The 24625-nt window shown below is 32.0% G+C and overlaps 1 protein-coding gene across 2 annotated transcripts in view; it reads right to left on the bottom strand.

The window, feature by feature from the left end:
* Nucleotides 1-3745: 3745 nt before the first annotated feature.
* LOC134853036 (melanopsin-like) overlaps nucleotides 3746-24625 on the bottom strand; it is a 39655-nt gene continuing 18775 nt past the window's right edge. For both annotated transcript variants that reach the window (XM_063868963.1, XM_063868964.1), the window contains exons 2-7: nucleotides 15966-16186; nucleotides 15547-15680; nucleotides 10643-10864; nucleotides 10116-10303; nucleotides 7459-7676; nucleotides 3746-4076 (exon numbers count right to left, since the gene is read on the bottom strand). In XM_063868963.1, the coding sequence (XP_063725033.1) occupies nucleotides 3902-4076; nucleotides 7459-7676; nucleotides 10116-10303; nucleotides 10643-10864; nucleotides 15547-15680; nucleotides 15966-16159 (1131 nt within the window). In that variant the 5' untranslated portion in view covers nucleotides 16160-16186 and the 3' untranslated portion in view covers nucleotides 3746-3901. The remainder of the gene's footprint in view (nucleotides 4077-7458; nucleotides 7677-10115; nucleotides 10304-10642; nucleotides 10865-15546; nucleotides 15681-15965; nucleotides 16187-24625) is intronic.

The following is a 24625-nucleotide window of genomic DNA, read 5'->3' as shown; positions in this document are numbered from 1 at the left end:
TTAAAAAAAATTTTAAAAAATTTTGATTTTTTTTGGAAAATCCACCATCCTCGAGAAAGTCCTAGATCCGCCTCTGTATGTTGAAATAAATCTAACAGGAAATTCGTAAATGGTTGTGGTTGCACCTCTGAGAAACTAATCTCAATTGACTGATCGATTATTCCTGTTTCAGCTCTACTAATCCTTTCAATATTTACTCCGCTAAAAAGTCAAAATGAGATCAAAATCTGGTAAAATCTTTTTGACATCAGGTAGAGAAAAACCAAAACAGGCAATTTTTCATCAAAAAAGAAAGTAAAAGCAAAACAATGGCAAATTGGTTCTAAGCTTTTAATAACATTTTCAGTTTTTTTCTTAAAAAATCAAATCGTAGCCATTTTTGGTTTCTTGGAACAAAAACTTGAGTGGTAAAAAGAGAAATGAGCAAACAAAAAATCATGCAGTAGTCCCTTGTCAAGGGATTATAGGTATCTTTAAGCTATTGGCAAAAGAAAGTATCGTTTTTGCAGCAACTAAAGCATGTAAGAGGAAGCATTCAATTAAAACCTGAAAAAAAGTTAAGAACCATAAACTAATTAAAAATCTCTTTTTGTATCAAAATTTTGATGCGTTGTTAGGAAAGAAAGAAGCAACTTGTTAAGCTACGACAATAATTGTTGGAAAAAAAACACAAGTCGTGGTAGAAAGTAAGTGTATTAGAACATATTGAAATAAGTTAGGTGAAAGGTCGAAACAAAGAGCAACCGCTGCCTTTAAATAATCTATATTTTCATTAATTTTCTTTTCTATCGGAAAATATTTGCTAAAAATCTTTTCATACTGAAAATACCTCGGTCAGAATATTTCAAGTAGCAGCACTTCATCAGATCTTTACTCTATATATTCTTTAGTACCAGATTTTCTTCTTTTCTAGTGCTGATAATTTTATAACCAAGATGCCATAAAAATTTTTGTCCGTCAATTTGTGACAAACAAATTTTCATCGTAAATCAGTAGCGTTCGCTTTTAAAGAGGAATTTACTGGTTTAGTACCGTTCTACTGTTTTCAAATTAAGCCAATCAGTGCTTTTTAACGCCCTTTTGCCAAACAAGTACATTTGTTTTTGAAAAAAGAACCCAGCCTTAGAATGCCGTTTTTTTTTTTGCTAAATTTTGGCGCTCATTTCTTTTTTTCCAATTAGAGAACTTTCTGTGAAAAAAATTTTATTTTTTAATTTTTGATTTTTTCTTCTAGTTTGCTTGAAAATTTGATACTATTGAAACCAAATCATTGAAATTTGCAGCCGCGGAAAGGAAGAGCGAATTCTGAAACTTCCAGAAATGAAGCTTAGAAAAATTGGTGATTTTTAAACCATGTTTCAGAGAAAGTTAAGTTTTCAAATATGGCTTCAAGCAACAGTTTTCTTACAGTATCAACATTTTGTAATATTCCAAATTTTTTTTCCATCACTATTAGACAGTTTCCGAATGAGTTTCCTTCTGGTTTTAAAAAAGATGATTTTCAGCGCTGATTAAAAAAATCATTAAAAATAAGTTCGTATTAGATCTTTTTAGCTCTTATTCAATAGTTACAATATGATATCTCTTATTATTAAGTTCCAATCATTAAAAATGTATGACTATCCTTGTTTTCCTTAAACTAACATAAATACTTTTTGGGGTTTCTTTTTTATATTTGTGTTTTGTCTGAAAACACAAAAACCATAAAATTTGTAAAATAAGAAAAACCAGTGGAAAATTGCTCATAGATAATCTGCAATTGTAGATTTTTTTGAGTTTATTTTTTGCAGATCTATTAGTCAAAACAACAAATATGAGCTAACGGTTTCGAAACAACTTAATCGAAAAATAGTAAATGAAAATTGTTTCTTGTTTTTTTTTTGCGATAATTTGAGTTTTAAATTTATGTTTGCACGACAATTTTGTTGTCGTTTTAAACTTTTTCTTGTGAAAACTTCAGCCTTGGTTAAGTTATAAGCAATCTCAAAAAATTTTGCTTGCAAACTTCATTATGTTTGATTGAGTTTAAACGATATATCAGTGCCATGCAAACTTTCTAAAACTGAATAATTGAACATAAAAATAATATTGCGAATGACAAGAGAAAAATTGTTTTCTGATTTTTCGCTGCCAAATAAAAAAATATTGCTCATTTTACATCTTTCATTTAGGGAAATTGTTAGGTATTTATGTTTTTCATGTTCTCCTTTTCGTAGCGGTGATGAAGTGGTTATATATCCGCCCCTCAATCGAAAGGTCGAATGTCCGAGGCCCACCATGATCCGTGCTCGTTGCTTGATAAGTGAAGCAACATTACCTAGCCCAGAAAAAGGACCAAAATAATTTGGATGTAGTTCGTAAACAGGGGCACAACCACGGTTTGTGGTGAAGATCTGTGCAGTTCGTATGTTGGTCCTTTCCCTCGTGGACAAATGGTCCTAACTTAACTGAAAAGCTTTTTTCTTATATGGAATTGTATTGCAAACACTTTTCGTGTATTGGACAGAGTTAATTTTAATTGTGTTTGGTTCTAATAACAGTATGGCTCAGATTCGTTTAGCTTTGTTTATGTCAGAGTTCTGCAATTTTTTGCTGTCTCAAAGCTGAAGCAATTCTGATGTTCGATGCTATATCAATACGGGCTTTTCCTAGTATCACTTTGAGACAAAATAATCTTTTTTTTAAATAAAACAAATGCAATTTTTTTTTCAAAACAAGGAACATAAATTAAGCTCCAGGGGAAATTAGTTAGGAATTTTAGGCAAAAATTTCAGAAACAAATTAGAATTGGTCAAAATAAAGCTTTATTGTTTATTGCACAGCCGCTGAAGAACGCTTTGAGATTTCATTATAGATAAATGGGGTAATTCACAATTTGAAGACAAATAAAATTGGACACAAGGTTTTCTCTCGTTGATAATTAACGCCGATGCAGATCTAGGGTTCAAGCGAGGGTGCATGTTTTGATTTTTTTCCAGAAAACGTTCAAAGTTATGTTGACTTATCGACTCTTTTTCTGTAGTTTTTAAAAACAACAATGAAATTTTTTCGTTTGCCTTTTTCATCTTTATTTGACGTGTATCATTTTTAGAACTTAATGCCTGATGAGTCTTTATTATTTGGAAACTAATTCCCCCCCCCCCCCATCTATCAGGACGTTTTCCCTAAATCTGCCAATAAAAATCTGCCAAAATGATCGTCAGTTTTCTATACGTTAACATTTTTAGCGCCCTGAACGAAACGTGTAATGTTTAAGCTTTCGAAAACTATTATTTCCAATACACTTTGAAAACGTTTATTAAACTGCACTTAGATTTTTTTATTTGCAATGAGAAAAATTTATTAGAATAAAGGGATAAACTTTTTTCATTTCCTAAAACTTTTCCAAATGTGAACGCAAAAAAAATTGATTACAACTAATTCATTTTTTTTGTAAATCAAACAGTAAGTTTTCACATCAATTACTTTAGCAATTTTACTTGAACGACTAATAAAAAAACCAATGTACAATATAAAGCTAATTTACTATGGTTCAAATGATGGGCGGATCTATGACGTTCGCTTTTGATAGGGGGGGGGGGGAGAGTTTATCAATGTCTGTCATTTTTTTTAGATTCAGACAAATGGAAATTTCGAGCTCTGCGAAAAGATTTCAAAATTCCAGATCGCTTTAATCGGTCTATTTTTTGTGTTTGAGAAAACAGCAATAAGCATGTTCGAAGTTCGAAACCCCCTCTCCCACAGCAGTAAAGGGGCGCAGAAAACTTCGCGCAAAACAGCCCCTGATTTGTTTTCGTACGCAGATTTTTTTTTGTCATATTGACGTAAGCTTAAAGTTTTTGAAAGTTTTTGATAAAATTGACTCGCACTATGTATCAATAATAATTATGTCTTCTGTTTTTCAATTCTTCACCATCGCTCCTTGATGATGCATTGCGCCAAGATTCAGCCCCGGCCTGGTCGATCGTCTTCTCCCGTTGTCTCGGGAAGCGAATCCCCTCCCACTGCTGCGATGATGACTGCTTCGCAGCATAGATGATGAATGGGATCGTAGGGACTTTTTGTAGTCCGACCATCTGAAATTTTAAAAAATAATACTACACTTAAATCTTACTTAATGTCAAATTTTTAGCAATATGCATTTTCGATCAAAAACGTCTGCATTTTCGGTCGAAACGAAGTTATTTAACCCTGAAAAAGCCTATTTTTTCCACATAACATGATATTTAATCCAATTAACTAGAAACAACTGCTAGGTAATTAACCTAAGCGAAAGTACTTTTTCGATCAAATAAGTTGTTCAAATCAGTAGCAAAACAGTGGAAACAAAACGTTGTTCAAATAAGTTGTTCGATCAAGTAAGTTGTTCAAATCAGTAGCAACCAGTAAAAAATTAGCAATTGGGAGCTTTAAAAGCACGAAAAAGCTATGATTAAAATCAATGAAAGTTAATTTAGAAAAACTTTCTTATAATTGATTGAAGCTTCTGCGCTCACAGTTGGTTTTTAATGTACTGTTGCATGTGCCACATCGCCTTGCTGCCTTCATGATTCTTAGCAGTGCGGGCATAAATTGATATTTTTTCTTATTTTCATATAAGATGTTTAAACGACATATAATCCATTACAATGATAACGTTTTTGTGACATTATAATAAATTATAATCAATTTTATAACCGAAAATCTCTTATATTCTTACATAATCTATTATAATCTATTATAAAGATAACAATTATTTTTTCTGTAAAATTTTTTTAAAAGTGAGATGTCTTGTCACTCCTTGGTTCATCTGAACACAGAGTTTTACCTCGAAACAAAAACTTCATAGATGTTCCTTCTTATTAGTTAAAGAACTGCGCGGTAGGTGAAATATAATTTTTCTATATGAATCATGAAACTAAAGCAGTGTGCTGATATTTTGGGCAAAAACACTTAAAAAGTGCATCATTGAGCAACTGGAGGCTAGAAGAAATGAAAAAATATAAACATTTTAGGTTTAAATTGATTTGAAAATTGTTAAAATAATTTTCGCTTTTATACATAAATCAACGTCTACGAAAAGCATGAAATATAAACAATTCAGGTGCTAGGTCGAAGACAAAATGGAAAAATAAAAAGGAATATAAACATTTATAATCTATTATAATGGATTGTTCTACAAATCAAATGAATGAGAAGTTCGGATAAAAATAATCGATTAAAATGTATTATAAATGATAATATTTGATTTCAAAAAGAGATATTATAATCTATTATTATCCCATTAAAACTGATTTTTTTCTCAATTTTTGAAAAACTGGTACTAAAAACAAAACATACTAAAATCGGTTATTAACGCTTGAAACTGGATGCGGGTGGTTTCTTTATGAAAACAGAAGCTCAAACAAAATTTTTTTTTTATTTTGGAACTTTCAATGGAAAGAAATGTAGGGGTTCAAGAAAACAGCTACAAATTATTCTATTAAAACTTCATCGCTAAAACGCTTAAGGGCAAACCATTCATAAAAGATTGACCAACATTCACCGTGCCTAAAAATCAGTGAAAAAAAAACAGAAGTTTTTATCATTTTTGTTCAGCAGGCATTTTCAAATTCAAAGTGCCAAATTTTGTGCTTATCACTGCAAAGCTTGGATTTTTGTTTTGCATTAAGTTTTGGGTCATAGTAAGATTAACTTTTTGCCATCTCTTCGCGACTTGAAAACTGAACGCATTTAACATTCAAATTGGCAAAATAAAAATTCTCACAATTATGAGAAACGATTGCAGGTAAAAACAAAAATAATAAAAAGCATAATGCTAATCAAAATCATGATACTCATCACATTGGTCATAATGTACATAATTATAATCAGAATATAAAACCTTATATTAATTTTGCTCCTGAAAATATGAATCATTAGATTAATTATAAAAATCATAATCATTACAATCCTAAACATAATCACAGTATGAATCATAATAAAAATAGTTTAAAAAGTAATCTTAATAAGAATCATAATAAAATGCTAATAATGATCATCATAATATTATTAAAAAAATTAATCATAAAACCAATAGTTAAAATCATAAAAATCATTATCATATTCAAAAAATTTATATTCATAATAAGCATTTTAAAAACTTCATTAAAAATCATGCATCATGACAATCATGATAGTTATTATAAAAGTCATACCTATTCTCAAAATCATAATTTTGATCATCTTTATAATCATTGAAAAACCATAAAAAAAAGAAACAAAAATTAATCAAAATCAAAAAAAATAAAAATCTTGAAAACCGTAATCTTAATAATCCTAATAAGAATAATCTCGTCATAATTATTGTTATAATCACCATAATAATCTAAATTAGAACCATAAAAGTCATAAAAATAGAACTATTAATTATCATAATATTAATCATAATAATTAAAAAATACCATAATAATCAATCATAATCACGAAACTCATATAGAAGTAATCAAAATGATAAAAATGATTCCTTGTAGTCATAATATTCGAAGTAGTCATAATAAAAATAATGATATTTAACAAAATATTTATAATAACAATAGTGATTATAATAATTAAAATAAACATAATTATTTTAATCATAATCAAGATATTAATCAAAAAATTAATCATAATAACATCAATCATAATTGTAACAAAAACCATATTAATCATGGAAATAATCATAAAAACAATATTTACAAAAAAAATATTACAAAATAGCCATAATCAAAAACATCATAATAAAATTAATCATCTGAGTCATTATACAAAAACCAGAATAATTACACTGATAATAATAAATTAATAATTATAATCATCATAAACATCATAATCATCATATTTATAGGTCTAATAATAAATTAACAATTGAAATCATTATAATAGGAATCATCATAATCATAATAATAGTCAAAAATCAAAAATCAATATAATCATAAGAATCATAGTAATTATAATAACAATCTCAATAATAGACCTAATGATCATAATAATTATAATAATTATTATAAAAATCATAATACACATAATAATCTTAACTATAAAAAATCATAAATTTAGTCTAAAGGTAATCTTAACTCTTTTTTTCTCGGGTCCACTTATGCATTGAAATACAAATCTGAGTCGACGCTTTAAAATAAAAACTGGGCATAAAGTTCAGAGAATAAAAAGAGGAAACTGAAATATCAAAACTTTTTTGAAGACCAGTTATACTGCCAAAATCAGTTTTTTCTGGGTTTAGATCTTTTTAACTACCCTAAATCCTAAATAATTGACAGCTAAATAACTACAAGAAGCATATCAAGAAGCAATCTAAGTTTAAGATGAGTTTCTACCCATCAAATGTAGTAGCGAACTCACCAACAACCCCCCCCCCCCCCAACTCCAATTGACGGAATAGATAGCTAGCCCTAGATGTTACTCTATCGTCTAATTTTGTAAGCTTTTTACACAAAGACTAACTTTTTAACATGCAGAGACCCGTATATGAAAGGATTGCATGCAGCTGATACTTTAGCGAACACAGCTGCGATTGCAATTGTCACTGGCTCGAAGTCAGTGGACAGTCTTTTGATTGGCAGATGTCCGATTACCATGACAACTGCATAGGGCATCCAGCACACGACAAATACGACCACACACAGGAGAGATGTGATTGCAGTACGAATTTCGGTTTTCCTCTGGAAAAAAAAGTTCAATAACTTTTAATAGAAAATCGATCATGGTTGCTCTGTTTAATGAAACGCGTCAAGACAAATATATTCACAAAAAAAATAGAAACTATTCTTATGAAAAGTTTGCATGATAGGCTTAAATTCTTAAAATGTTGCGAGTCGTTTGAATACAGAACAATTGTTTTTGAGTTTTTGAGTTTTTTTCTTATCTTTTCTCAATGAATAGTACTGAAAAAATTTTAGACAAAAAAGGTTGAGACAAAACTTGCTTAGAGTTCTAGCAGAATTGACGTATTGCAAATTGTTTTGTGAAATTCGAGTCAAAAATTTTACACAAAACGAATAATTTTAAGCAGTTGAAGTCAATCAAAAATGACTTCAAAATAACCAGTTGAACTGCTAACAAACATGAGCCTCCTATGTAGTCCAACAACATTCAAACGAGGTATAATGTTTTATATAGAAAATTTATATCAGAAAGTGAAATTAAAATATCTATTCTCTTTTTACAGCCAAAAAATTAATTTTTATTATTAAAAAATTTCCAATTTTCTTTAAAATTGCTTTTGGAGATTTTACCCTTCTTAATTTTCGTGGGCTACATAAGAATTAACGTTGATAATTTTAAGCTCGCCTCTTACATGATTTGTCCTGTTTTCTAACTGACTTCAGAGCCAAAAATTAGTCCGTTTTGTGGTAAATTTTTTGCCGGAATTTGGCAAAAGAAATTTCACCAAAGTAACTTTTTTGAAGGTCTAGACAAGTTTTGTCAGCATCTTTTTTGTCTAAAGTTGTCTCAATATGAGTTAACTGCATTTTAAGTCTCACGTTTTGTTCGTTATGTCCGGAAAATTTAAATCAGCTTTGTAAACATGGTTTTTACGTTTTTTTTTTCTGAAAAATAAATTAAACAACTCAATTTTTTTTGCAAAATTGAGATTCTGGAAAGACTTGAAAACGTGATATATTACATTCGAAAATATAAAACGATTATGAGACAGATAAAGTAATTCTATTTGTTACGGTCATCGAAAATAAGGAGGAATACTGTATCTGATTTAGTTTTAGTTTTTTTTTCTTAAGACCATCGAAAACAAAGCAGAATTTTGTATTCGGGTGTGATTTAACTTTTTTGTTTTCTACGCAATCACATTAGCGTTTTCGTAACCGTGATTCGAACGACTTTCAAAAATTTCAAAACAATTTTCTCAATGTCGATAAAAAGCGATACAAAACTTTTAGTCTAATTCCGAGCAAATAAAACGAGCAAGCAGGCTTATCAATGATTTTTTTTTAGAAAAAGGATAAGTGTTTTTATGTCCTATAAAGATAGCAGTGTGCTGGTAACTCCTGAAAACAAGGTCGTAGATGTGTAATTCTATCATAAAGTTGTTATTCCGAACATTGAAAATGAGGAGAAACTTCGTGTTGGGCTGTGTTTTAATTTTTTCCCCACTAAATGCAAATACCACTAACAAACATCGGACTGCATAGAATAATTATTCATAAAAAGCTTTTTCAGTCGTAAATTGAACCACATTAAAAAAACTTCCAAAAAGCAATCTCAGAGTCGAGGAAAAACCGGTTTGAATTAATGGTTTTTGTCTATTTCGGAGGGAGTAAAGCGAGCGAGCAGATTTATCTTCATCTTTAAATAGTCAGCTTAAAGGGTTGTGATAGAGCCTTTCAGCCTTGTTTTGAGCGAAAATAAAAATATTCTAAAAATTTGTCCCAGTGTCGAGAAAAACTGGTGTGCATTTTTTTAGTTTTACTTTAATTTCCAGCAAAAAGCAAACGAGCAAGCTTACATTAGAAAAAAGGGCCATGAAAATTTAGTTCAATTCTAATTAAAAAAGTTTCGAAACTACTGAAAAAAAATTTTCAAATATTTTCAAAGAATTTCGAAAAAACATTTAAAAAGACTTATTTTGGTTTTTTTTTGTACATTCTTGTCGGTTTTTACTGAAACTGTTGCTCTATTTGCCTTTTTTACTGAGACTGTCGAGTATGCCTAATTTCTAGGTTTTCGTCAGATCCTTGTATCACACGACGCACAAAACAAAACAACTCTGCTTCGAAAAAAATAATAATTGAAAAGCAGAGTATGAACAGCGGTAACCGGCTATCCATGTTTTTATTCGATATATTTTTCTATAAGACCCAAAGGGCCAGATCCTATGAGATTGTTGGGGCATGTCTTGATTTTTACAGATCATATACTTAAAATTAACGATTACATAACTTCTGACCAAACTAAGATTTGTGATTTTAGTGTTTTTAGACACCATTGTTTGTTTTTTATGCGTGAGTCAACGAAAAAAATTGAGCTTGATTTCAAAATGTTTCAGTTCGAAAGGGCATGATTTGCTTGTGGTGACCATACTTTTGGAGGGCCATAGTACAAGGGCTGCTCTTTATAAGAACCATGCAATGTCACTAACATACCTTGTTTCTGTGGTTTTTAGACCTTCTCAGTTCATTAGTAGTCTGAGTTATCTTTCGGAATATCTTCACATAGAGCCAGCAGATCGAAGAAAGGGGACCCAGGAATCCAAAAACATACATGTTGCCCAGAACTGCAGCAGAAATCCAGTTGAGGTTGGCAAAACCCAGTACACAACAGAATGGCAGGGCTAAACAATTATATTATATATTTTTTTAGAAAACAAAAAATCACGCGATCATGTTCGGATCTTTGTGATACATTTACTTGATGATTGCAAATAAAATTGGTTTCTACGATTCGCAGAAGATCTATGAAAGCATAATCAGTTTTTCTTATTTCCCTACATTCCAGATTGGCTTAATTTTTTGAACGAGGCTTAATTTTTGAACGTTTTTCTGCGTCTAGAACTTTCACATGGTACCAATATTGCAGCCGAAATCGGTCAGGCTGTCGCAGACCTGAAGCTAGAGTTCAAGTGAGACTTATTGCAAACAAACGGTGAGAAGAATTTCCTACTATGAATAACCTGTCGGCGTGTATCCATTATAAGTGAATGGAAGTGCCGCCAGAACTGCTGCTATAACCCAGGAAGCCCCCAGCATCTTTGCAGTTCTAGTTTTACTGTATCTGTTCACCATAGAGTCCAGGGGATAGTACACACTCACGTATCTGTTATATGCTATGAAACACATGATGAGAATGGAGCTGAAGCCACTGAAAGCCCCGAATGCAGCTGAAACGGTGCAGCCTAAAACAAAAAAAAATCAATTTCAAGTTTTGTGCAAAAAAACACGGAATGACCGCCAATCCGAAAAACTAAAAAGAGTAAATCAATAAAAAAAACTTCAGCTAAAAGAAATATAGCGGGAGCTGTCGCAAAACACAAAAAGTTTACATCAAAGCACTCGATTGCAGCCAGAACGCGTTTCCTTTTCAACAGTTTGCTCTTTTTGTTCGCTAACTTTACAGAAACGATAAAAGCTTTTGATAACCAGGAACTAAACAACTTCAACTTATTGATTTGGTAAATAAGCTGTTTTGTAGTTAAAAAATAAATCAGAAATTGAATCCTTCATTATTTTTTGATAACGTTTTATTCTAGAAGTTTTTAATTATTATTCTGGAAACCCCAACTTCTACTTCTATCAAGCGCCGTAGCTTTGACCTTTTTATATTTTGTGAGAAATTTGGGCTCTCATCCCAAAGTATTTCCCCCAGTTTCAATGATATTCAAAAAACAGCGCTCTCTCAAGTGATCTTCTTGTAAAAATATTTCTTCATTTTTATAATGACTTCACTGGAAAAAGTATTGTTACAGAAGTAATGCATCGGTTTATTATTTTATTATACTGTTCTGCTAAATTTTGAAACAAAGAAAATTTTTATGAGTTAGGCTTAAACAATGTAATCAATGCAAACTACAATTGATGAAAATTATAGTAAACTCAGGTTAAATGTCATTTGATTTAACAAAAAACAATTGACAACAAATTTGAAAAATTGAAAAAAGAAGAAATTTAGTTCAAATTGAGCTCAATTAGGAACCTTCAACAAACTTAAACGGTGAACAGCTTATTTGTGGAATTAGAGGGAAGGTATTTTGGGCTCAAGTTACGCGATATTGATTGATTAGTAAGTGAAGTCTAAATAGATTAGAAGTTTTCGAGTCTACTTCTTTTGTAAAATAATCAACTTATCTTTCATGATAACGACCCAGTAACACCAAATGTCAATCAATCAAAAAAACGAATACAGTGAATTAGAAAGAAGTCGAAATTTAATTTAAAAAAAGTTTCATTATAGTGAAAAATGGCTTCTCATTTCTAACGGGGTGTTTTTTTTTCAATCTTCTTCAAATTTTTTTTAGCAGTTGTCGCTTATAAGCTGAAATACGGAAACATTTACGGAATCATAGTTAGTCTTTATAATGTCGCATATGGCTTAAAGGTTATTGTAACGCTAAAAAAGCAAGACCGAAAAACTTAAAAAACCGACTAGGTTAGAATTATAATTAATTCTAAAGAAACTAAGTTAGCATTGGTTCAATGATGGATAATTTATCTTCAGAAGTACTGAAAGAAAAAATTTGAAGATCTGAAACGGATATTTTCAGTCGAGATTTGGCGGCAAAATCGAAACCAATTACTCTGGGAAATCTGATTACTGATGCACTACCAAATTGCAAAAAAATGCTGGTCGTATATTTCATATGTACTCTCACATTCAGTTCACCGGGGTTTGAGGCGATCAATTTACGTTTCGACTTTCAGAGGCAAGATAACGTCAAGGTTCGGCAAAAAAACGGTGGAGACAGGGGTTTGAGTCGAGTAGAAGCTCGAAACAAAACATGAGCACCATTACGAGGCCAAACTGTGCACGAGAGTTTCAGTGGATTCCGCATACAAATATCTGTAACGTAAGTTTTGTTGGCACATTTGTTTTGTTGCGAATTTCGCAGCAAGCAAGTACAGCTAGTTGTTCTGGATTCTGCAACTGTAAGTGGAATCCGCAATATATAAGTGGAATCCACAAATTTTGTAAGCGGAATCCGCAAACTGTAAAAGAATTCAGAAGTTTGTTTATTACTGAACTTGGATATGCACTTGCGGAATTTAAAAGCAAAGACATAGCCATTGTTCGCGGAATCCACGAACAAAATTTAAGCCATTGGTTATCTAAATTGATGGATGTCACACGTTAGTATTTGCCAGCAGTTTTTTGGATCATAGTTTTGGAAACACAACACCGGATAAATTCATTGAGTCAATTCGGTAATTGGGTAAATTTTTTATTGGGTTGACATATCGCCGAATTAGGTCAGTGTTTGAGATTCAGTAATTGAGATTCAGTATTTGAGAACCTGAATTCAAATCATTTTGTTCACAGGGTGTAAGTGATCTATTTAACTATTTTGAGTAAATTAGTATTAGATAGAAATTTCCAAAACTTGAATTACAGCAGAATTAAATTTTAAGTTCAAAAACACGCATATATAGTCCTGGAATTGTTGCCTTATCAAACTCTCTTCTGGTTTCGCATTTTGAAAACATTCCGAAAGGGCTAAAATAAAACTTTTTGTTTTAATTGAATGGCTTGAATTGAACTGATGAATAAGTTTACAGGAAACGATGACAGGAATTGAGATCGAAGTTAACCTTTGTAGGAAGTGAGATTGAAGCTGGGTATGTTTGACAGGAATTGAGATGAGATCGAAGTTGCATATATTTGTCAGGAATTGAGATCCAAGTTGGGTTTTTGTTCGACAGGATTTGAGATCAAAGTTGGGTATTTGACAAGAATTGAGATCGATTGTTTGCCATTCCAACTGGTAGCTGATTAACGTAGTATTTGTTCGATATAGTTTTAAACGCTACTACACATAGATATATGTAAACGAAATCGGAAAACGAAGTGCGGGTTCCACTTACAGTTTGCAGATTCCACTTACAGTTGCGGATTCCGCAACAGCTCAAATCAGCTATACACATGTCTTATCATTTGTTTGTGGATTCCACAAACTGTTCCGGATTCCCGAAATACGGTTGCGGATTCCGCAAACTCGCTTATTTTTGGAGCGATTCCGACGAACGGTACAGTTTTTTAGGTATTCGTTTGAGCAATCCAAAACAGCAAAGAAGATCAAAGAAGTATAGCAATGTTGCGAAATCCGCAACAGGCCCAAATCCGATTTGTCGCGGAATCCGCAATATTGCTATATTTCCTCAATCTTCTTTGCTGTTCTGTGCATTGTAAGCGGATTCCGCAACAGGCCCAAATCAGATTTGTCATGGAAATCGCTTACAATGCACAGAATGCACAGTTTGGCCTCGTAATGACGGTCGAAATATAACAAAACTCGGTCGAGCACGGTCGAAATATGAGAGCACGGTCAAAACATACTGCGAGCGCGGTCGAAACATAGCTCGAGCACGGACGAGGCATACTGTGAGCTCGGTTGAAACATACCTCGATCGCGGTCGAAACCTATCTCGAGCACTATCGGAACAAATCACAAGATCGGTTAAAAAGTACCGATTGTCCGCAATAAATCGGAGTCAAAAACAAAAATTGTTTTCGAATATCAACTTGTTTCTTATCGTTTTTGACTCAGTTAGAAAACCAAAGTATCTAAAGGACGAAAAAAAATAGGCTCAAAAATAGTATATCTCTACAAAGCATTTAAGCTGCAAATAACCCGATAGTTTCGCTCTGATCAAAAAACTTTCTTGAGATATTTACCCAAAACGCATATTTTATAACGTTTAACTTGGGATAGCTAAGAATAGTTGAAGTTCGAAACGTACCCGAATTCAGTGAATCATATCTCGCTTGGGTCTAGCACGGTCGATTACATTGTTTTCGTTCAAGGACGGTCAAGACATATATGCTTGATTCGAGCACGGTTGAGCACAATTTTTCTGTAGAGACGGGCAAAACATACCGAATTTCAGTCGAGACGGTTGAAACATACAATGACCATCTAGACCGGGGTCACACTTCACATTTTGAACAACGCTGTATCAGATAGTTTGTTCATGTTATTTAAACGAGCGAACTGTAAAGTGTATGAGAGATTACATTTGAAACTACTCTCAGCATTTCGTCAATTTGATCGCGCTACGGTGATAAAAGCTTTCAAACAGCTGGTTTTTTGATTTTTGCTGACAATCTCGGCATCTCGACTGAAGGTAACAATTCAAGGTCTTCTAATTCAATAAAAAGAAAGAAGCTGAGATAATTGTTTTTACACAAACAAAACGTGCTACTTACCCGAATCTATTGATGCGACACCTCTATTCGAAGCAGCATTCAATGAAAATTTTAATCTATACATGATCTCCTTAGAAATGCGCGAAAGTTGGGTGACAACCATCTATGAATCTCCATATAGATTGACTATTGTTGACCATAGTTGAGTTCTTTCTATTCAATAAATGCTTTTTTTACGATCCCACGCATGAAATCTTTTTTGAAAACTTTAATAACAAAAATATTGTATGTCTGATAGACCCTTGTTTTTTTCTGGTTATGGAAAAAAGATTTCATTCTTTGAATAAATATATACGTGACATACAAAAAGCATTATTCCATAATATTGTACGAGAAATATATTAGAAATTGTACAATAAGCATTATTCTATAAAATGTGAAACTTTTTTTTGAAACCTTTTGAAACGACGAGATAGGTTATTAGAATCATATATCAACGCATATCTTTTTTAGATTTCTAGCTCTAACCAAGGGGTTATGCGAATCGATTATGTTAATCTGGAAAAAAACTTAATTATTGATCTCGATGAGTTAGAGAACATCACAATTTAATTGAACTTACAAAGAAAGGTAAGATTTGTCCTAAATAATGAGTTTTATCATAGGAAAAAATCAAAATGATTAGTTGTAATGAAGGAAGTTTTAATGCTACCATAGTACCATATTTTCCGAAGAAGGACCACTTGGATCTGAATGCAGATATGCAGGAGGGTAGTTGGGACCCCAGCACCATCATCAGGTCAGAGTATGCCAGACCCATCGTCAGCGAATTGTGCGATTTGTGAGTTCGTCCACTGGAAATAACAAATAAACATAATTAATATTGATTCTTTAATAAATAACCCCCTCCCCCCCCCCCCTTTAACCCCCTCCCCTCTGCAAAAAGACATCAGTAAATCAACCTTTTTAGTTTAAATTTCAGGATTGCAGGGGATGGAGAAGGTTGATGAGCGTAATAACAGTGTTCATTTCTGACCGAAAGTAAAAATGAAAATTAAAGTATAAAAAATAAAAGCGCTTTACGTTGCAAAAATATATCAAAAACTTAATATTTTGAAAATATTTATTGTAAATCTTACTTTGATAGAATTACAATAGTGAGCAAATTTCCGAACAATCCGAGAGTGATGATACTGCTCAGCACGGCTCCGAATCGTTTGAAAAGAAATGAATCCTCGGGGGATCGAACCCCCTCCCCCAGCGTGATTCCAGTTGACATATCGACATCGATGAAAGAAATGGAAGTGAAGTTTCTTGACATCATGTTTGTCATTTGATTCGATTAATTTTTTTCTCAAAACTAAACATAAGTAGCAAAGTTTGGTATTTAATCTGAAGAAACTGTATAAGCGCGATATAACTGAGATAAGGTTTGATACAAATCGAAAAAAAATTGGAAAAAGTAACGGGAAGGTTTTTGTTAAAAAGTAACAGTTGAAAGATTTGCGGTTTCAAAAAATAAACATTTTTTTCTTTTTTTTCAAAATGGCTTCTTGTTTGTAACTCAGTTCGACTTTGCAACTGAAGTTGTTCTTTGGAAAAGACGAAGATTTTTTCGGATTTATCTAAATACAGAATAATGAGAGTAAAGATAGTAAAGAAGTTAGTAAAGATAGTTAACCGTCTATTAATCTAGCAATTACTGGAAATCAATCCTATTAAGATAACACCAATCGATGTTTTTAAATGTCAACATTTAACTATTTTTAACAATTCCTTTAAATCAATTCAACCGATTAGTTATTCGATTTTTAAGAAGATAAGGTTTAAAGTGCCTGATGCAGCAAAGTTCATACAAAAAGCGAGAAACTAAAATATATGCGCATATGTCCTTGGAAACGATTTCCTGAAATGTCACATCTATTTTTGTTTCCATTAAGGTAAAAACGGTAACTTAAGATTATGTTTAAATTGATTAGCGAAAGATACCGGAAAAAAATAATGAACTTTAAGAGCTCTCGTTCCAAAAATTGATTTGATATCTCGTATTTAAGCTACAGTTGACATTTAAAAACTCATTTTCTCTAGACTTCAGAAGTGACAATCATCTATTTTTAAAATTGAATTCCCTGAAAAATGCTTAAAAAATTCGGTGTGAACCAGAGCTGGCTAATGTTTAAAATAATGCATAAATGTTTTAAGTATAGTCACGGTACTGTCAAAGCATTTCACCTGATGTAAGGGTTCAAACGCGAGAAAATAGCTGCAAGAAAAAATCGATCATCACTTCATATTCTGAAAAAGACAGCGCAGTTATTTCACTGATATTATATAAAAGAATGTTGCGAGATATAAAGCTGTAGTATAACTCTTTACAACATAACTTGAATATAGGCCTTTACTGATTAAAAATTTTAGAGGAAAATAAACATTGCCCAATGGTTCAACAAAGTTGTTTTTTTTTCTCAAAAAGTTTGTCTCAGAAAATTTCGAAAAAGTGATCTTAAGTAGTTATTTAGGCATCTATTTGTGATTGGCAAGCCTTGAATATCAAAACTTTCCTATGTATGCATGAGACAGAATTAAAAAATTCCGCTTTAGACATTAAAACTAAAAAAAAACTTTGGATTCCGCTGCACATTCGAAAATCTGCACTGAGCAGAAATATTGAAAATAGCCACTTTGGGTGGAGTTGAAAAAAATGTGCTAAAATCAGCTTGAACTTAATTAGAGAAGCTTGAACTTGATTTTCAGCATATCAACATCATTTATAGCAATTTGCGAACTAACTACGAATCAGTCTTTAGAGTCAGAAAAAGGGAAGTTTTTATGGCGTAAGAGGGGATATGGTTCTGTCGCATTCGCCTAACAGCCGTCAGGGCAAAGACAGTTAAAACGTGTTAATAATCCTCCAGGAAATTAATTATTTCTTTCATTGACTTGCGCAAGAGTTTTCCAGAATGGAGTTCTAGCGTCGATTTTTTAGGATGGTAAAAAATGGCAACCAGAATTGAATGGGAAGAAGAAAAAAAGAATGGTAATAAATACCCCCAACCCAAAAAAAATGAGATTTAAGGTAAAATAGGATTGTTAATTTAAGTAAAAGTCTATGTTTCAAATATTTGACAGTTTTTTTTCGAAAAGTTGGACTTTTGTTTGATTGGAAATTTTTTGGTTTGTCTCGGAAACTAAAGTGTGAAATCTGAGATTAAGGGTTCAATCAAAAGAACAAGCTGTAAGGGTATTGTCTGATTAAGTGAATTTTTTGGATCTTGAAAAGGTGCGAGCGAATTCATTTGACCCATGTTTGAACTTGTTCAATTTACCAAAAAAGTAAAGTAAGATAAGACCCTCGAAAAGATCGGAGTATTTCTAATCGTTCATTTTGATAAGGGTTTTTTAAAATTATTTTAGGTCTCCATTAGCAATTGTGGGATAAATTTAGGACTCTTTTAATAGTGGTTTATTGATCCGGCTCGTTGAATACTTGAAATCGAATTGGCGTGAACTAATTGTCTGAAACATTTCCGTGTTGCGATACCTCAAAGAGATCGTTTTGTGATTGATGCTTCGAATGAAAAGGTTCTGCATTTTTTGATATTTTATGGAATCCACTAAAAACTACTCCCGAAAAACTAAATGACTTGTCTAGACAACCGGCGCATAGCTCTGAAAAGAAAATTATAGAATACAGTCTGAAAAAAACCTGACCCTTTAAATAGATTTTTTTTAGATGAAGACAGTTTTTTTGTGACAAGAGACAAAAATGTCACAACAAACACATTTGCTGCCAATTTGAAAGCGGAAAAATTAAATTTCAGCAGTTATTTTATGCTCTGAAAAAATTTAGTCTGAAAGAAAACAGAAAACAATTGTTACGATGTACGAAAATCATAATTACATAAAACGCCTAGAACTATTTAAACCAAACTGGCAACAACGAAGACTGGTTTTGCCGGTTTGCTAGCTTAAAAACAACTTTGTCTTAAGAGCAAACTTTCATTTTCTGCTAAGCATAAGAAAAAAATATTTCAAGAAAATTACAACAAATACTGAATGTAGGTTTTCTGAATGCCTTAGATGTTCCGATTGCTCCAAAAAAATCTTTTGAAAATGTCATCCTCATCAAAGAAACTTTCTCAGTTTAATTAATCTTATGACAGGCTGTGCAATTAGGAAATGATGTTTTTTTGTGTCTGTTTTAATAAGAGCAAAAAATATATGATTGTGAATGGTTGAATTTCCTCCAAGGCTTCAGAAGCAGAAAATATCGAGCGTTATTTATAACTCCAAATTTCAAAGAAAGTGACTGAATATTTGTAGTCGGGCTCATTTTTTTTCCGACAAAACCCAATTTTTTACCTAGCTATTTTTAGCTGACTTGTTTAAATCATCTAAAAGCTTTTAATGTCTTGATCTCGAATTTGAAAAAAAAATCATTTAACTGTTATCTTTTTTTAACATTTACTGGGGTTTGAAGAAGGATACCTTATACTTTCCTGCACTTGAACTCCCCTCGCCATTTCACCTCAAAATCACTTAAATACCATACAAATTATCATTTTCCAATGACAAAAATGAAAATCTGAGTAAAATTTATTTGATAAAAATTCAACAATAGCGTCGTTTATCAACCAAGCTTTATAAATAAAAAAATGCAAAGTTGAATTGAAAAAACATACATACTGCTAAAATTCTCTTAGAACTAAACAGGCACACGTTCAAACATTTTAGACTACTTGCATCATGATCCTAAGCAAAGTCTTGTCGATAAGAGAATGAATACAAAAAATGGTTTAAAAATGGAACTTTTGTGATGAAAAAAAATAATCTGATTTGAAACCAACCAATTTGATGTAAGACCTGTTGATGTTTCTAAACCATCGAATATTTGACTGTTTTTAGCAATTTGTTGGCTTACAGTTGCAACGTTTAAAAAAATGCCAGCACTTAGCCCCATCCTTGCGTTTAATGCAATCGAGGACAGTTTTATCAAAAGATAGTCAAGACAAGGCGTTTTTTTTTTTCACCTGGAGGCTGTACAAAGTATTCTTTTCACAAACAATGACAAACCGTATCCCTGTTTCAAAAAGTTCACAGGCTTTAGCTTCAAATCAAAAGGACAAAAAAATTTAAATCAGTTTATTTTAAATAGACTATCAGCGTATTCTATGCTCTTACGCACAGATTCCGTTAGAGTTTTTTTCTAAAATTTATTATGATTATTGGTTTTTTGAACATTGGTTTGTTTTTGCTATCCTTTTCTACTTATTGGGAATCCAGCTTTCAAAAAATGTTCTTATGCCAGAGTATCAGCCATAAACTGTATTTGTTGTTCATACTTAGGTGGATGACACTTTTTCTCTCTTTTTCCAGAAGGTGAAGGAAATTTCTCAGTTCCTGGCTAGATGGTTTGTAGTTTGATTCAAAAAAAATATGGTTGTTCTTTTTTGTATTGTTTTTCAAATACTAACTGTACGATATTAATCTATTTGATTTTTTTTGCTAGTTTTTTTTTCATGAATATCGTTTTTCTTTTTTTTCGAAAACAAGTGCAGGTACCAATTCAAGTGCCAAAACAGCGTTTTTATCAAACTTTTTTCAATATGAGTTCTTCTCAAGTAGTTCAGGGAAACTTTAATGAAACAGCCATACAGCGTAGGCTCGGGGTTAAGTTTTAGAAACACCTAAGAAGCGCTTGTGAAAAATCAAGATTTTTTTCTGTTAGGGTCTAGTTCTCTTGAACATCATCGAAACGGCGAAAAGTTTTTTTTTGCTTCATCTGATTAGAATGCATTCTGCAAGCAAATGTTGTTCCTAAAAGAGTTACTAAAAGATTATATCAAAACTCTTAGCTGTTCATTATCGGCAAAACAAAAAGAAATTGCGGTAGTTTTGTTATCTGTCCAAATGAAAATCTATTAGTCTAGAAATATAAAAACTGAGATTTTATAAAGTTTCGAGCTTTTGGAGACACTTCTAAATCGTCTTAATTGTTGCTTGCAAATGGTTTGTGTCTTTCAAAAGATATTTTCTTCTGGTAGTGCTGGATTTTTGAAAGAGACTTTTTATGCGTTTAATTGCACTGGAGACTGCGACTGTTGGTACACTATGCACTGCACTTTGATTTAAAAAAATGACAAAAAATTTTCTTGTAGATTTTCCAGCACGGTATTGTCAAAGCATTTCAGCTGATGTACGGGTTCAAAAGTGAGAAAATAACTGGAGGGAATAATCAATAATCAATTCGTTGTCTGAAAAAGACAGTGCATTTATTTTTGAGACAAAGACAAAGACAAAAGGCAGTGAGAAAAGTTTTTAGAGAAAACAAAACAAGTTTTTTGAACCATGGAGCAATGATTTTTTTTGTATCTTACAGCTTTTCACATTGCAAATTTTTAAAGAACTGTAAAAAATCAATGCTCCATGCTTCAGAAAAAAATGTTTTGTTTTCTCTAAAAATTTTTCTCAGAAAAGATAGAAAATGTGGTCCTAAGTGATCAATTGGGCATCTGTCTGTGTTGGCAATTCTAGATATAGAAACTTTCCTATGCATACAACAGAAATAAAAAATTTTCAACTTAGTAATCGAAATAAACAACTTTTGGATTTCGGTACAAAAACTGATATTCAAAAACCTGAACTGAGATATGATAATAGCAAACTTGAGTGGAAATGAAAAAAGTGTTATACTCCATTTGAAAAAATTTACTAAAACTTGAACTTGATTTTCAGCTTATCAACATCCCTTTGGAATTTTTGCGGACGCTCACTATCTATCTATCGGTCTTTTGAGTTGGAAAAAGTAATTGTGTTTTTAGGGGTTGAGTTTTCTAGGATAGTAAGAAATTGCCAACCAGGATTGAAGGAAAGGAAGAAATAGCAAAAAAAGTCGTTATAAGTAACCTCCGCCTAACTCCCCCCTTTCCGCGTCAGCAGCAGGCTACTGATTGCTCCAAGGAATTGGCCAAATAGTTGTGATTGGCGTTTTTTTTTTAATTCGGTTGTTGATAAAAAATGGGAGGCAACGCTTGCGAAAAAAAAATTTCGCTAAAAGCTGGAATATTTCTGATTGGTATCGCTTTGATAATGGTTTTTTAAATTGTTTAAAAGCTCCATTAGAGAATGTTGCCCCATCCTTGCGTCCCATCATAGGAGAAAAAGTTACACGTTTCATGAGTTGGAGACACAGTTTTTTTTCTAAAACTAGACTAGAGAGGGCGTTTTTTGCTTCAGCTGCAGGCTGCACGATGTATTCTTTTCACAAAACATTGAAAAAACCTATTCCTGTTTCAAAAAAAAAGTTCACAGGCTTTACCTTCAAATAAACATAATGTCAAGAATAAATGTATTGGTTTTTTTGAAAACATTATCATCGTATTCTATGCTCTTTCGAACAAATTCCGTTACAATTTTTTTTTTCGTACAAAAATTGTACATTTGATTGAATATTATAATTGGTTTTTGGAAGAGAGACGTGTTTAATCATTTATCTATCCTATTCCCTTTATTAATATTGGAGCATTCAAAAAAAGGTTCTATGCCAGAACTTCAGCCTTAAGCTGCATTTGTTGTTAGGTGGATGACACTTTTTCCCCTTTATTTAGAAGGGGAATAGAATTTCTCAGTTCCTGACGAAATAGTTTGTAGTTTGAATCAAAAGATTTATGCTTCTGACTTCTTTTTAAGTTTTTCGAGCACTTACCGTGCGATATCATTTCGCACGACTTTTCTTTTTCTCAAAAGCAATTGCGAGTACCAATTCAAGCGCCTAGACAGCGTTTTTCATCGTAATTTTTTCAATAAAACTTTTTTCATCGAGTTCTGCAATTTTTCTTAAGTAGTTTAGGGAAAGATGAATGAAACGACCAGACAGCGTAGACTCAAAAAAAAAAATTGGAAGCTCTTGTTCAAAATTATGAAAAATTTTATTCAATTCTACCGTTAGAGGCTAGTTCTCTTATAAGTTCATCGAAACGCCGACAAGTTTTTTTGCTTTACCTGGTTGGAACGCAGTTTTGCAAGTAATTGTTGTTCCTAAAAAATCATCTGATTGGATCAAATTTATGAATAATTTTGGGGTTAATTATAGAGTTACCTGTCAGCCTGACAGCGGTTGATTTTACCAGAGATTTCAGCCGTTCAAGATTGACAAAAGAAAAAAACTGCAGCGATTTTGCTCTCTATCAAATCTAATGAAACTATAATAGTGTAAAAATCTATAATTTCAGATACTACAAATTTTAAGGCCACTGGAGACTCCAGCTGGTAGCTCTGAAAGTTTTCTTCAGCTGGTAGCTCTGATTGTTTGACGAAGACTTTTTTATGGGTTGAATTGCTTTGGAGACTGCTTTGATACCATGCTCTGACGTTTTCAAAAAAAAAACAAGAAGTTTTTCCTGTAAAAATAAAAAATCATACCTGGTTTAATCAAAACTTTTGTCTTCCCTTATTGCTTTTGCTCTCTGGGTATGGGTTTGACAACTTGAACTCTGATACTTTGATTATTTTTCTGCAGACAAATTGCGACTTTTCAACTTACTATTATTGACGGAATTTTTTTAAATTTCATTCGGAATTTCTTGTTTTTCTTGTTGAATTCAATTTGAAAGTTTTTTTTTTACCAGTGATTAAATTTTGTAAGAAGATGGGGGTGTAAAAATTGTTAATATGGCCAATATCGGGACAATTAGGTCCAAAACGGAGACTCTATTCTTCTTATAAACTGTTCCAAATTGGTTGAAGCAGACAAGTTGTCATAATTTGTTACTAGTAGCAAAATCTACCACTTTTTACTTAATACGGCGTGTGGGGGATAATTTTCAAAAAAAAAGTTCAAAAATTAAGAAAAACTTATTTTTGAAAAGTTCATCAATATTTAGAAAACAAACTGCTCCATATAACTCAAAAGGCAGTCAAAACATCCAACGTTCTGCCCCCCTGATACGAGAAGTCTTGTATCACTTTGTATTTTGAATAGAGTTTGCAAAAATGACAGCTAGTTTATATGTTTTGTGATTACTGAGAAAATTTTAACTCTTTGTCCGCCCACAACAAATTAGAAAGCCAGAAAAACTGGCAAATAAGTTAAAGCATGAAATTTCAATTATTTTTCTAATCTTTATAATCTCGAAACCAAAAAATTTGATAGTGACTTCTAAAAAATAATTGAAAGTAAACCCACATTGAATAAGTTTCGCCCAGTTTTTGAACAATTTGCAACAATTATTCTTTTTTAAATTTGAAATAATTGTTGCGCCAAGGATGAATGAGTGGGCTGAATTTTAATCAGACTACGAGTATCGTTTTCTATCATAATTTTATCCTCTGAAAACTGAATAATTGAACACTTTCCTGATAATTTGGTCCTTCAACGTGAAAATATCAGAAATAATCAATTAAAGGAAGTTAAGTGGTCAATTGAGATTTTAAACTAGTTTAAAAATGACACTTTGAAATCACAAACTGAAACACTCGCTGGGAAATAAGAGATAACTGAAGCCTCATTCGTAAAAAAAATTATTGGGTTGATGATATGATTGTTAACAAAAGTAGGAAGCAATAGAACGAAAAGGGAATGACTGCTTATATCGATCATAATAAACTCGACTGCCTTTTCAATTGTACCACCACTTTCTTTTTTGAAAAAAAATGATGGCGGGAGTAAAAAGTATAAATATATCTTTTTGCCCCTCCCAGGTAAATTCATCTGCCATGTGAGTTGATTTGATTCTAATGCACGTTCCATGGAAGCAATTATCTTGCTTCAAATTGAATAAATATTGTTGGACTTTGGAAA

This window comes from Symsagittifera roscoffensis, chromosome 8 (assembly GCF_963678635.1).
Source record: "Symsagittifera roscoffensis chromosome 8, txSymRosc1.1, whole genome shotgun sequence".
In the NCBI taxonomy this organism is placed as follows: domain Eukaryota; kingdom Metazoa; phylum Xenacoelomorpha; order Acoela; family Convolutidae; genus Symsagittifera; species Symsagittifera roscoffensis.
This window is presented reverse-complemented; position numbering and strand designations above follow the sequence as displayed.